At 45.8% G+C, this 14,010-nt stretch overlaps 2 protein-coding genes across 2 annotated transcripts; one reads left to right on the plus strand and one right to left on the minus strand.

Annotated features, from left to right (window-relative positions):
- Positions 1–572: 572 nt before the first annotated feature.
- Positions 573–8,704, minus strand: POU2AF3 (POU class 2 homeobox associating factor 3). Its single transcript, XM_058544746.1, has 5 exons — positions 8,652–8,704; positions 8,285–8,393; positions 4,237–4,291; positions 2,602–2,831; positions 573–1,196 (listed from the first exon to the last, which is right to left on the minus strand). The coding sequence occupies exons 1-5, from the start codon at positions 8,702–8,704 to the stop codon at positions 825–827; spliced, it is 819 nt and encodes a 272-aa protein (XP_058400729.1). The 3' UTR covers positions 573–824.
- A 223-nt stretch (positions 8,705–8,927) lies between these two features.
- LOC131408208 (uncharacterized) lies at positions 8,928–13,682 on the plus strand. The gene is made up of 3 exons (XM_058544747.1): positions 8,928–8,973; positions 9,209–9,472; positions 10,245–13,682. Exons 1-3 carry the CDS (start codon positions 8,928–8,930, stop codon positions 10,607–10,609), a joined length of 675 nt encoding a protein of 224 aa, XP_058400730.1. The 3' UTR covers positions 10,610–13,682.
- The last annotated feature ends 328 nt before the right edge of the window (positions 13,683–14,010 follow it).

Here is a 14,010-nt window from a genome sequence, read left to right on the forward strand (position 1 = left end):
AAGGACTTAAAGCAGAAATTCATATGTAAAGTATTTCTATATAAAGGTACATATAACGTATTTATAATGAATTCTAAGCTTTGTGATACATCAGCTGCATGGCAGCTCTCAAGAGAAAGATCAAGTATTTGCCCAGAAAGTTTACAAAACAATATTTTGGAAATGAAAAAGAATTATCTACAGGTTAACATCGCTGTAGGTAAGATGTGCTTTTTGGTCATATTAATATTTCATTGGCTGATGTTAGATATGAGAGACTAATGATTCATAAACGTCTTTCTCTGATGTTGGTCCAAGACGTACACTCTCATTTAGAGGTGAGGCTGACTTTCCCTCTTCAGCCATCACAGCTGTGTCTACCCTCCATCGCCTGGGACCCAAGGCATCCCATCACATTAAAATAATTTTAAATTCATGAGTAAGTGAGATTAAACTACTGAAGAGTAATTAGTGATTTCCAGAATTAATTGATATTCTAACCAATTGGAAAGTAATAGTGGAAAATTAAAAAAAGAAATCAACATTTAATAATACAAAATTATTTATTAGTAAAAAAATTAGTATTTGTTCGTTACACAGAAAAGTCAAACAACTGAACATTCCCTACAAAAATTTTAACTATAAGCATACAAAGTACGAGTGGAACCACGACTGGGTCTGAGGACTTCACGTTTATGCCTAAATTAGTGTCAGAAAGTTGAAAATGGTGACATGTAAACCGTGCTTGTGATATTTTGTTAACAGGTTGCATATTTTGAGTTGTCACTTGGAGTGGTAGAAAAGTAGATATACACACGCCATGTTCCAAATGAATGTGATTTCTATTAACTATAGCAGATGTCACAGTTTGTTTCCCTTTTATAGAAATCACTGGTTCCTGCTGCTGAGGGAGCAAAGTTCACATAATCTGTGCTGGGATAGGAAAAATACTCTGACGCTCTGATGGTGTCCAAGTGTTCTGCCTCACAGGACGCACAGTAGCAGACAGAGGTGGTGGCTGAGGAGAAGCAGTCATACTGGGCATGTGAGGGCAGGAGAGGGTAGGAATAGTCTTCTGAGGGATAGCCACAGTTTCTGGTGTCCAGAGAAGGGAGAGAATTGTAATTCTCCGGGACATATGACGGTAGCTGAGCTGGCGAGTAACTGTAGTCTAAGGAACCAGAGAGAGTGGAGCAATCTGAAGGCGATCCGGGGGTCTACAGAAATAAAAACCAAGGAACAAAGAGCTTGATAACTTAGACAGGATTAAAAGAACTGAATAGAGTGGATTTATTAACCCAGGCTAAGAACATTAGGGATAAAAAAAAAAACGCAACAGAACACCCAACCCAACCCAAGTCTGCAGAAGTAATTTTATTTGCTGACTGTGTGATTTCATGACACCACATTCTATATTTACCTATTTCTTTCCCAACAATAAACTGCCTTGCTCCACTGGCTTCCTTTGTTATAACCATACTTAAGAGGATGCTTTGTTCTTAAACCACAAAATCCCATTGTGCTCCCCGTCACCTGCACATCGAATTCTGCTGCGTGTCACAGTATAAGCTGCAGGTGGCTCCGTGGATGTTTCTCCACACCCTTGACTGGAGAACAAGGTGAACATACACAGGTAGAACTGGGATCCTCAATGACCCACCGTCTGGGAGACTCTAAGACGTGAAACTACTCTCACTGTCACTAAAGTCTTGTCCCCTGAGGAGAAAGGTGCCTTCTGCTTTCTCTTAAGTGGGTCTATAGTTATTACTGACAAAGCCTAATTTGGAAGCTAGAAGGGAACTGGATGACTAGGGTCTTGTATGCATATTCTGTGCAGTTAACTTCCTATCCCTTTAAAATTTAGTCTGATACCTACACAGACTTTTGACAAACCAAAAGAAAAAAGTATTTACATTTTTTAAAAACTACTTTTTAAGGTTAAAAAAATACTATAAGAGTATCTAAAAGACATCTAAAACAACTGGTATCTACTAATGGAAACCTTACTCCATTTTAAATGATAACATGTTTTCAAATGTTTGAGGTCCATCAAGAACAGACAAGCCAAATTCTTTCAAGTACTCGGGCTTCATTTTTTACTAACCATCTCAGACCCAAAACAGTCCTTTGCCTGTAGCAGACAAAACAACCAGTTAGCAGAACCACTTTAGCGTCAAAATAAAACAAAAATTCCTCATCAGGATGACAGTTTGGTACTGTGTAGAAAGAGCCTTAATTCCATTTTCAAGAACTCAAAAATCCAAGGGCTGTTGTTGAAATGAGTGATTTCCAAATGAGTAGATGTCTTAACTTTACAGTTTTATAAACATTACATGAATATTGCCAGGAAAACTTTTTATTGCCACACACCAACTTACTTGGGCGTAGCCAACTTGGGAAATCATTATTACTGCACGTGTGTATCCAAAAGTTTGTGCCCTGCAATGTGTGGCTATTCCCACCTCCATTGAGTTTTAAATGATTGTCTGCTTGTTTCCTGGATAATTTCCTTGCTGATGGTGTTTGTGTGATTTCTCATGAGATGATGCGAATTCCCTTACAAAGCATTACTACCCCATAGTAAGCAATAATCAGGTTTTGTAAAGAACTGAGATAAATTACCAGGCTCTGGTTAAAGCTGAAAGGGGCAGCCTGGAAGCTGTCCGGGAAGTAGTGTGGAGTACTTTGCATGGAATTGAGCGGAGGGTCTGGGTGTGTCTCTGTCTGAAGGTAGGAATCAAAGATCTGGTCGAGGCAGCTCGGGTTTTCTTCACAAGAAACACAACTGGAAAATTCTCGGGGTTGAAAATAATTAGGCGTGGAAGAAATCGGTTCAGGCTCAAAATACAGTCCTAGAAGAGAAAGGAAAACGACAGATTTTTTTGTTTAAAAATTGCACTTATGGATTTGAATGGAGTTCTATTCTATATTCTGAATATTTACTATGTCTAGGGGAAAGGGGGGTTTAACAAATTCTTGAAAAGTAAACAGGCAGGTAATTTGGAGTTTTTAGTTGCCTTAGCTAATTCAAGTCCCAAGGAAATGAATCTGGTTAATAATGTGGAAATTGGCTGTAAATGTGCCTAGGGCAAAAATAAAAGAATGGTGATCCAACCTGCGGCCAATTGTCACAGTCAAATGGCTCAAGATTCCACTTTCTTGGACTATGAAGCATCTACTCCGGCCCCTGTCTTGCAGTTCAAGTAAACCTCTCAGAAGTAGCTTACAGAGTTGTTGGAGGCTTTAGGAAAAGTTCTGATGCCATGGCACAGAATCCTCTTGATTTAGGGTTATTGCTTTCCCAAACTTTTCACACTGACTCAGTAACTTAAATTGCGAGGATTGATATAAATGGCAACACAAATTATAAAAATGGAAGCCAGGAATGTAGAGTACAAATTAGTATTACTTGTTTCAAATTACAAAAAGCAAAAATGTTTTCTTAGTGAATATGTTAACATGATAATGAAATTAATATAGATTGTTAAATACCAAACAAGAATAATTCTGAAAACATGATTCCTTTTCCATTTTGGTATTAATAGGCCCAATTTCTGATTATTACCCTTAAATGCTCAAAGAAGATAGGTTTAGAGTGTGTCCATCAGAGGGACGACGGAACACTGGATTTTTTGAAGTCTCAAGGTTCCTTTAAGGTGAAGTCAAAGTGGCACATTCAGTGGTGAGCGACCATAAGCACAGGTTTCCTTATATATGACCTCCTTAAACTCTTGGCTGTTGAGTGGCATAGGTAGGAGTGTTTATGTAATAGAGTTATTCGTATTGGGCTGAGAAAACTTACACTTGTTTGAGCTGCTTTCTGGGAAGAGAGAAAAGGAGAGGGAAGCCCCTGTCGGCTAGAGACTAAATCAACAAGGGCAAAGGCATTCTTCTAGGATCTCAGAATGTTCTGTATTCCATCTAACAATACACTAAAAAATATAAATTTCTGAAAACAATTCTGCTCTTTTAATCAAGCTTAGGTACCTGGAGACAAGGACCTGGAATAAATGTGAAGAACAAACTCCTGGGACAGAACAGACAGCAGAGAATAGACAGTTCAGAAAGGACACAATTTTGCACTTGTTTCCTTGCTGGGTTTGCATCTGGAGTGACTATGCATTTTTCACCTTCTGATTGGTTGGATTCCAATTAAACGGTGGTGCCTCTTTTAACCCCTAAATCAAGCACTGAAAGGCTTTCTAGATGGACCTTTGAAAGAGCTTGTGAGGGAATTGTAATGCTGGCTGTACTGACCTGCAGAAGATGGTGCGACTGGGTCGGACAGGTGGACACGGCTGCCTCCAGACAGCTGCCAAAGCAAGAATATGACCATAAAGCAAAGTGAAATAAAAGTTCTGTAAAGGGAAAGTTAAGACATTTTGACGTGAACTATGTTGCTTTCTGCTCTAAGGTAAGCCAGATTCTTTCTTCTAAAAAGACTTGCTGTTGTTAGATACAACCAATGTTATATTTTATTTAGATTCAATTTTTATGTTTGCTGGGGGATTTTTTCCTAATATCAAATTCTCCCACTTAAATTTTAAAGGTTATTAATTTTAACAAAAAATTAATTTAAATGATTTTTATATTACAGAAATGTAACAGTTTGAGAAAACTCAGTGAAGAGCCTTTCTATTAAACTATTTAAAATTAATGAGAACCAACGTTTATTTAATCTCAACTATCTATAACTTTGTCAATCATTTTCCTCAAAATTTTCATATACTATCTGGTGGCTTAGCCTTAGGAATTTTTTTTCCCAAAAGGACACAATTCTGAACTTTGTTAATTCTGGATAGCTCAAAATATTCACATGTTCTTACTAGCCATGAAATATTAAAATAGAAAATGTTTTCTTAAAGCTGTAATCAGTAAGCTGGAGCCTATCTACATTTCTAGTTAATGGTCAGGAAATATTTAACTCTGTATTTTCTTTTACTATTTTCTATAAAAGTTGCTTTTTTCACTATAAGGTTTAGATACTTAAAGTTTATGAGACTGTTCCTACTTCAAGTCAAGCCGCCTTTATCTTCCAGTTGAATTGATAATTGTACTAAACGAGTAATGCAGGATTTTTTTTTTCCCCCTTAGGTTGCAGGTGGTGGCTTTAAAGTTTAAAGGGACCAGCATTGCTCTGTGATTCTGTGCTGGGAAGCTGAGCTCACCACACCTCTCTCTTGGGTTACAGGGTGTACTTACTCCTGTCCTCCTAGCCACTGGGAGACTGCACTGTCAGCCACTGCTGAAAAAGGAGGTGGTGTTAATTTTGAAAATGATCCATGCTGTAATGTCATGAACCAGGAAGCTGGAATCCTTCACCAGCTCTGTATGCAAATATTTGGCTGCAGCTTGAGCTAAAGGACTTGGAAGGGGTGGGTTTTAAAAAATCTGCTTCGTTGTGGAGCTCTCATTAGCCCCCTTTGTCCCCCGAATGGTCTGTTTGTCTGCCTCCCCATGTTATCTCCCTCAGGTATGTTTACAATATCCTACTTGATATGATCTTTCTAGTCATGGGTTCACTTTCTACTTTGCTCCAAGAATACAAAGAAAGGCACCTCTTTCTTAGATTTCAAACAGTACAAAAATCCACAATCTACAATTTATAAAAACACATCAAGGCTGTTTAAAAAAAAATTAATGGTAAAAAAAAAACGGTAAATTATATCTTTTGATGAGTACTAACTCAAGTTTCCTTTTATCCTAAAGGTAAAAGAATTGTGTGTGTGTGTGTGTGCGCGTGTATGTGTAGGACTGTTTGCAAATTATCTGGCCAAAATAAGTTTTTAAATGAAATTTACAAATCTGGCATGCACGTGTTTCTCCTGGCACTGTTTGAGATCCTGATATTTGTCTCAATCTATAACTTCCATTCACGATTGCCTTCTTAAAATTTCAAATTGTGGATCCTACTCTGACTTTATAACAGATTAAGATAAATTTCTTCCTGCTTTGTATATTTGATAAAATTAACTCTCTCCTTGGCTTAAAGCTTCCCAGAGGGGTCCTTCAACCATCGAACAAATTGGAGATCATCTCTGTTAAACCAGAAAGATCTACACCAAGAAGCAGGCAATACATCATCTCCTGGGATCTGCCATCCTTCCCTACTGACTATACCCTCACAGCTTTCCTAGAATCCCAGATCCTTCTGACGGTTCCCAGTGAGGGATTTTACATCTGCTCTTGTAATTAAACCATCTCTGTGTTACTCCTACATGCCTGTGAAGGCATGGGAAGATAGAATCTTCCAGGAAGCCAAGTAAAGCACGCTTTGCTCTGAATGTTCCTGCAAGGCACTGGTTCAGAAGTACTGCTTTATTATTTCTCAGGGGGAAATTCAGAAAAACTTAGATAAGTCACACTGCTCCAGGGAACAGATACTGGTCAGATACACGATGAAATGTTTTACCCATGCTCTTCATTCCTGTGGCTAGCTAACAAGGGAACAGTAGCCAAACCAACCTGGAAGAGGCCAACAGCAATAAAATTGCTATGCCCAAAATGAGACTTCTCCAGGTGCAGCTGAAGCAGAATTCTACCATGTACTAAAGCTCCTTAATGAAAGATTACATTTTGTTATGAACATCTTGATGATTTTTTTTTTTCACTCCAGAAGCATTTCCCAGTTCCCTTGTTCCTGGTTTTATTAATTTTATAACCATCTCTGAATTGAAGAGTTGATGGTTGAGGCTACCAGTCCTGCTCAGCACAGCTCGATCTGCAGAAAGATGAATTTAGGGAACCAATAGGTGGGAAGTTTTTTTTATATTAAGAATAAGAAGACCTTGGTCTTATTTCTAGCTCTACCACAAGTAACTGCAAGACTTTGAACTTTAGCTGTAATATAAGCATAGAGATCCCTAATCTACTTACCTCCTCTGGTTGTTATAAGACCTAAATGAAACCATGAATGTACGAAAGTGCTTTAAAAGAACCACTGTAAAACCCTATAAAAATGCAAGGAAGTTTTACTGCGTTAGCTGAAATTCCGCATACAAAAGTACTAACATTTCCAGCAAATGTAATATTTGTGCCGTACGTGCCACAGCACAGCGAACTCACACCTGAACTCAATTCTAAACTCTGAGAAAAGGCTGTGAATGAACATTACTGAACAGCTGGCTTTCAATCCTTGGTTGTAATTTTATTTTAGTTACTTTTCACAAATGATAATTATGATAGCTAACATTTTGTGGGCACTTACTAAGCGGAAATCTTCTACGTGTTTTCTATGCAATAACTCATTTAACCCTCACAAAATCCTATTATCTCCAGTTTAAAGATGAAGAAACTGAGGCAAGTGAGACTGAATAATTTGCTAGAGGATACACACCACGGAGGAGCTGAGAACCAGTCCACAGGTTCTAGAACTTGTGCTCACTGCCCCTACATCATTAGCCTCTTCCCACAAAGGCCCATTTCATGAAGTCATGCGTTGCACATAGCATCAGGTACAAAAACCATTGTGGGGCAGATGCCAATAAGCTTGAGACAACACCAATCCTAACACTGGCAATATGGGCCCCATCTGTAATTTCCTAAATCCACACCCAAACCAAGCCACAAGTAATGGTATGATGAATTGCCCTCTCTTGGAGGATAATCTTAGCTAGTTTGTTTGGTTCTGCTGCTGCCCTGAGCGATCCTGGCAGCACTATCTGTTTTAGGACGTATATAAAGTGGCAGGTACCCTTGTGACTGCCCAGATCCATCTCGTCATAACCGAAACTGCTTCCGGCTTCATTCCATCATAAGGAGGTGGTTCTATATTCTAAGCTGTCTCCTTTGCAGATACATGGCCCCTTTCTGCTGGGAACTTTCAGTGCCTGGTGATTTACAGATAAATGACCTCTGAGGCTCGGTTCCCGAAGAATGAGGAGGGGGGGGGGATGTTTCACAGAGATTCCCTCCTTGAAGGCCTCCCTAAAATGAAATGAGTTTCTGGGAGAGATTTTCTTTGGATATGCGAGGGCACATACACTGTCTTCCTAACAGAATAACGACTTACGTACCTGCTGGCTGCTCCTCTCCTCGCACAGGACCAACAAGCCCTTGATGCTTAACTATGATCAGTGAGGAGTGGGCTCCCCCACATCCTGAGCCCCACAACATGCCCCAGCTGTTCTTTGTGGCTTGCTGTGATGAACTGGGATGAAGCTGGGCACAGAAGTCATAAGAACAGCTGAGGAAGGCCAGGTCTGGAGAGGGCGACTGGGTCCTAGGGCGGCCTCCTATACCTTCCCAGACACAGGGCTGAATGAGGCTGAACGAGTTGGGGAGTAAGTGAAAGGTTTATGCTTACGGTTCCCCCTGAGGCTGCCTGGTGTGCCCTTCTCTGCTGCAGCAGCTCCTTCACCGTGATCTTCACCCGGACACCTTGATACACTTTCGGTTTTTCTGGGGAAAGGCAACTGAGTCAGTGGTCAAGTGCATGGTTTGGGGTGTGGAGGTCCTCTTTATAGACTACAGCACCTCAGGCCAGGTTTCTAGGTTTGGAGACTGCAAAGAGAATGCTAAAAGACAGGTGGGAAAGAAACTCAAATTTCTCAAACTTGAAAGGATGAAGCTCTAGAGGCTGGGCAGGTGTCCAGGGCCCCAGTGGGGACAGAACCTATGGAAATCTGTGGGGCCACCCACCTCAGGCTGGGCCCTCTCCTTAAACCACTAGCACACAGGTTTTTCTGCTTAGGAATGTGGAGACCAGTCTAGGAGAGCTCCCCATCTTGGCTAAGTTAGGGGAACCTGGTGGTCTGGGCCCAGCCTGCTGGCCTGGGAAAGGGTATTATGGACCTGGGGAGGGGCTGGGCGCTGGAGCAGGGGCGCTCTCTCTGATCTGAGTAGCTGCCCTAGCCCACCCCACCGGGATTCTCCCACTCGTGTGCAAGCTCTGAGCCCCTTCCTTTTCCACCAGACCAGGCGTGGCTTCTGGGGAGGCTCCGACCTCTATGTGCCCTTGGTCTGAAAGCCAGCCCTGGGGCAGGCAGCGGACAGGTGCGGTTTGGCGAGCTTTGCCCTTGGGCCGGTGAGGGACCTGCTACACTGACCCAGTAAAGGGACCAGGCCCAGGGACATCCCTCCCTCCATCCCGTCTATCTTTTCCTTCTGCCTTCTCTCCGTCGCCCCTTTTCTCCGCCTTTGCCGCTCTCCATCTTTTTTCCTCCTCCCTCCTTCGGCCCCGCTCCTGCTCTCTTCTCTTCTCTCCCCACCCCCTCCCTTTCTGGTGCAGGCATTTCTCCGCGGCGCACGGAGGCTCCGAGTCGAGTCCGCGCGGCGCGAGCTCCGGGAAGGCCGGGCCGGGCCCCCGAGGATCGCGCACTCCATCGGGAGGCCGCCCTCCGGAAGGGGCCGCCCTTGGGGCTGGCGGGGCCGGGCGGGACTGCCGCGCTCGCGGGAGAGGCCGAGCGCAGGCCGGAGGGGTCGGCGGGCAGGGAGTGCCTGCGCGCCGGGAGCGGGGGCAGCCGCGGCCCCGGGCGGGCCCCGCTGAGCCGCAGTGAGTAGGTTGGGCCGGGCTGCTAGGCCACGCGGGCCGGGCGAGCTTTCGAGGTTGGGGGTGGCCACAGGAGCCCAGTGCGACTCCGGCCCTGACCTCGACCCTGGAGCGTGCGCTGGGGGAATCGCGCGGGGAGGGGCCACAGGCCCCGCGCCTTGGGGCGGCCGCGCGATCAGCCTGGGCGCTTGGGGACAGTGCCAGGCCGCCAGCGCCTCGCCTGGTCACTGCGGAGACCGCAGCCGGACAGCAGGGAGCCCCCCTGGCCAGGTCCCAGGAGCTAGGGGTCTCCCTAGCAATGGAGGTTGCGCTAGTCGTCGCCCAGACACAGGGAATCCCGTGCCCGGCCCTCAGGGCCTGGGCGCCGCGCCCTCTCCGCGGTCCAGTCTCTCCTCCCAACTTGCCCGCCTGGGTCGCGGCTCTGCAGGTAGCGGGCGCGGCTCGGGGTCGCACAGGGACCGCCACAGCTCAGGCGTGTGCGCCCGGCGCGCCCTGCTCGCGTCCCGGCCTCACCATGAGCCTCTAGCTCCCCCCGCCGCCGCTTCTGGGCGCGCAGAGTACGCGCCGCGAAGTCCCAGGGTCACAACTGTGGCAAAGTGGGAGGACGGGTGGGGGACCGGGGTACACGGACGTCCACAGCGGCCAACTCGGCCTCTGGACCTCTGCCCTTGGGAGCAGGTGCCGAATGGGAGCGGCCACAGCGTGGCCCGGGCTCTCTCAGGATCCCGGGCTCATACTTGCATGCCCTGACTTCGTGCCTCTCTGTTCTATGCAGGAGAAGCTGTGGAAATACACTGGGATCGAAACGCCCCTGGCCCGCATGACCCCACCCCAGGAGAAGCAGCCCAGAGTTACCGGACATCGTGGTCAGCAGAAGCTGGGCCGGTGGCTGGATGCTGCAGCTGCAGGGACTCGGCGCCTAGGAGGGCTCCTGTGCAAGGAGAGAAGCAGAGATGCAACATTTTTAAAGTTTCACAAAGCATCCAGTTGCACCCAGGTTCCTGGAGCAGGAGACAAACAGAATTAATGTTTTATACCTTCGGGTATAGGTTTGAGTTTTTTCCCCCTCATGCCAAGTATTTAAAACCTCTAGAAACCCATGATTTGACAATCAATGATTGCGCGATACTTTCAATTTGAATATTCAAAGGCTTAACAAAATGGACTATCTTCTGCAGAAATCCTGCATACAGGCACCCCACAGAGAGTCCAGAGAAACAGGGAGTGAGACCCCTTTGGGTCCTGGCCCCTGCTTTTATTGTATTTTGAGCATTTTGCCCACCTTCCCACAGACAGATCAGGAGTCCTCAAAGATGCTCTGTATTTCTGCCTCAAAGGCAGCTCCAGGGGCTCTGAGTGACTTAGGCTGCCCTTCATGACCACCTGAGCCAGGCTGGCCAGCCACACTGATTCCCACATCCCCAAACTCCGTTTTAAGGAAAAATCTCAGGTTTTGGGGAGTGAACTTGGCAGCCAGTAGGTGTGGCATGGCAGAGAGTCACTGTGGGCCCGGGTTGCAGGCCGGAGGCCCGGCAGAGGCCTTAGCTCTGCACCTCATCTCCTTCTGCCCCGCCTGGCCATGTGCCGGCTTCCCTTCCCTTTGTGCCACTTTCTGTCTGGGCCCCAGACACTGGGGTTTGCATAGAGAATACCTGCCCAGTAAGACCCTTTGTTCCTCCCCAAGGAGCTGGGGATGCCTGTGGGGCCTCGCCCTTCAGAGATTTTCTGAGGCTGCTGTTTCTTCACTGTAAAGTTCCCTCTTCCCTCCTCCTTCTCCCTCTAGAGCCATGCCTGCCTTTTAGCTACAGGAGCATGTATTGAGAAACAGTGATAAACTTGGCTCCTGCTCATTTTAGCTGAAAGGACGTGGATTTTGTTCAAGCCTTCATACGTTGGGGTGAGAGGGCTTTGAGGTCAGGCTGCCCCTGTGGTCCAGGCCCGCGCGTCTCACAAATAACTGGGACTGTGCTGGGTTATGTTTTCCAAGCACTGGCTCTGCCTCTTTCATGTGATTTGGAAGCTTGAGAAGATAGGAGTGATCCAGAGAGGGAGTGAGTGCCAGGCCAAATCCTCTCATGGCCCTGAGGGGAGGGGGCAGCCCTAGAAGACAGAGAGACAGGGAGGTTCCCTTGTCTGTCATTTGGGGTTCCCAAATGAGCCAAGACATTCCCCTGATACCAGGCCAGGCGATGGTTAGAGGCCTCTGCTCTATGTTGCCTGAGTTCTCTGAAATGCACTAAGTGGAGTTGAGCCCCACGGACCACCAGAAAAAGACCTGAATGCCCGATGCAGGGTGGAGCGTTCAGAGAGCAGGGAATGGGGCTCTCTGAGAGTGACAAGATACCAGAGTCTGTGATGGATAAGACTTGCTTGGCAACTGAAGCCAAGTCTCTGGGGGAAGGGATGAGGGCTGGGAACACATGAGGTGGCACCTGACCTTGGAGGGCAGGCTGGGGTGTGTTTGTCTCCAGCCCAGCTGGAATCCATCAGCTTCGAGAGCTTCTTTCTCCAAAGGCTCCTGAGCCTGTGTCCTGAGTTTTCCTGATGGAGGTCAGGCTGAGGCAGACTTGGGAGGAGGGGAAGGACACTGGGAGTTCAGAGATCCCCTAGGTCCTTTCTCCCTGCCCTGCCCTGCCTGGGCTCTGCACCCCCTGAATGAACAGGGAGCAAAGCAGCGTGGAATTAGGGATGTCTCTCGTCCTCCTAGCTTCTTCCATTACTTCTTCTCTCTTTTGCCTTCCTCCTTTTTGTTTTACACTTATTTTTGGGTTTGCTTTTTACAATCTCCCACTTTGTCCTTTCTGTTAATTTTTTTCCGAATTTCTTTTTCTTTGTGTCTCTTCCTGTCACTGCTTTCGTCTATCTCTTGTCTGCATTGCTGTTTTTTCTCCCTGGCCCCTTCTGCATCTCTGTTTTCCCCTGTTGAGGGTGCTGTCTCATTTTTTTAGGTTTAATCTCCTTCCAAGCCTCTCCTTTTGTGTGGAGATGGACAGGGATGGCAGGAGGCCATTGAGTTCCCTTGGCAACATCACTGAGGTTGATGCTGATGATTGGCTGCCCTGTAGATAGGGCAGGCAGGGCTAGGTGAGCTCACTGGAAGTCTGTAGGGACAGCAAAGAACTCTTTGTCGCTTCCTCCAGGAGCCTCTGCCTGAACCATGCAGCAGTTCTGGGGGCTTCTCTGTTGGCCCCCGCTGCTGGGATGGATGTTCTAGTGTGATTGCTGGCCAGCAACTTCAGAAAACGGGGTTTCCCCTGGCCTGAGCCCTGTTTGGAGAAAGAAGCCTCCCAGTTTTTAGCCTAACGTTGAGGGATTTTGGTTCCTGCTGTTTCTATAATTGCAAAACCCCAGCACAGGTATAAGAGCTGAATGCCATGCTTGTGGGGGTAAGGGAGAATCCTTTCTAAATGCCTCCTGTGAATCCTCCTTACAGATCTGCAGGTGTCCTGAGGCCTGGAGCAACCAGGGCTACCCTTACACCCCATAGAGTTGGATGTTCCTCTTAGGAGACTGTTAAAAGTTGTCATTTATTGAGTGTTTATTGGATGTCAGGCACTGTATTGTATAGCTTCCCCATTTTGCAAATGAGGAAACAGGCCTGGAGGGGTAAGCAGCATGCCTAAGATTATTGAACACAGAAATGGCAGGATTGGGAATCAAACTTTCCTAAATCTGATGCTAAAACCCTTGTTCTTAACTATTGTTGTCTTCCTGATCTTTTATAGCAGAGGCTTTCAAACTCATTTCACTTCAACCCGCAATAGGAAATTCATTTTACGTGTTCACATACTATATCTGTAACAATATTTACATATTTATAAAACAAACTTTTCATAAAACAATCTACACCTATGTATATGAGGCACTCTGATATTTTCTGTTCTATTATTCCGTGTTTTCCATTTCATTCAGTTTATGAAAAATATATGTTGGTTGGGAGTCACTAAGATAATTTGATGACCCACTAATGAGTTGTGACTTCCTTTGGAAAAATACTTCTTGTAAGATGTGCAAATACACTTGTCAATGTTGTGCATATGAAAGTATTTTGGTGAGCTGTCTGTTTTACTAACGGGGTGTGTGAGGAGACTAAAGCAGTGCAGCCTGCTGAATTGCGATTATTCTGTAAAGGCTGGAAATGCCAGAACCCTGAGGAAGAGGCTGGCTAGAGGTGACAGTGAGCTGTTCACTTATGATGCTCATTACAGTTTGTGCTTCGCAGACTGGGAACTCTTTCCTCTTGCTGGGGGCATTGTCACCTCCAGGGTATCTGCCTTGAAGTCCTGATAATCATTTTGGGGTTTTAATAAAGGACTGAAAAAAATGTTCTGGGCTTTGAACAGGCTTTAACATGCTCACTTGCTTAAAAATATAACACGGGGTTCTGGCGTTTGGATATTGAAAGGGATCTTTGAGGTGCCGAGAGAGACTTAAAGTCTTTTTCCAACATCCCTGCTGGTGGTCGTCCAGCCTCTGGCTCCCTCCACTCCTTAGCTGAGCTCCTGGCCCGTAGTAGATTTGTGCTGAGGAATGGGAGCTCA

The sequence above is a fragment of the Diceros bicornis genome, chromosome 7, assembly GCF_020826845.1.
Source record: "Diceros bicornis minor isolate mBicDic1 chromosome 7, mDicBic1.mat.cur, whole genome shotgun sequence".
Lineage (NCBI taxonomy): Eukaryota > Metazoa > Chordata > Mammalia > Perissodactyla > Rhinocerotidae > Diceros > Diceros bicornis.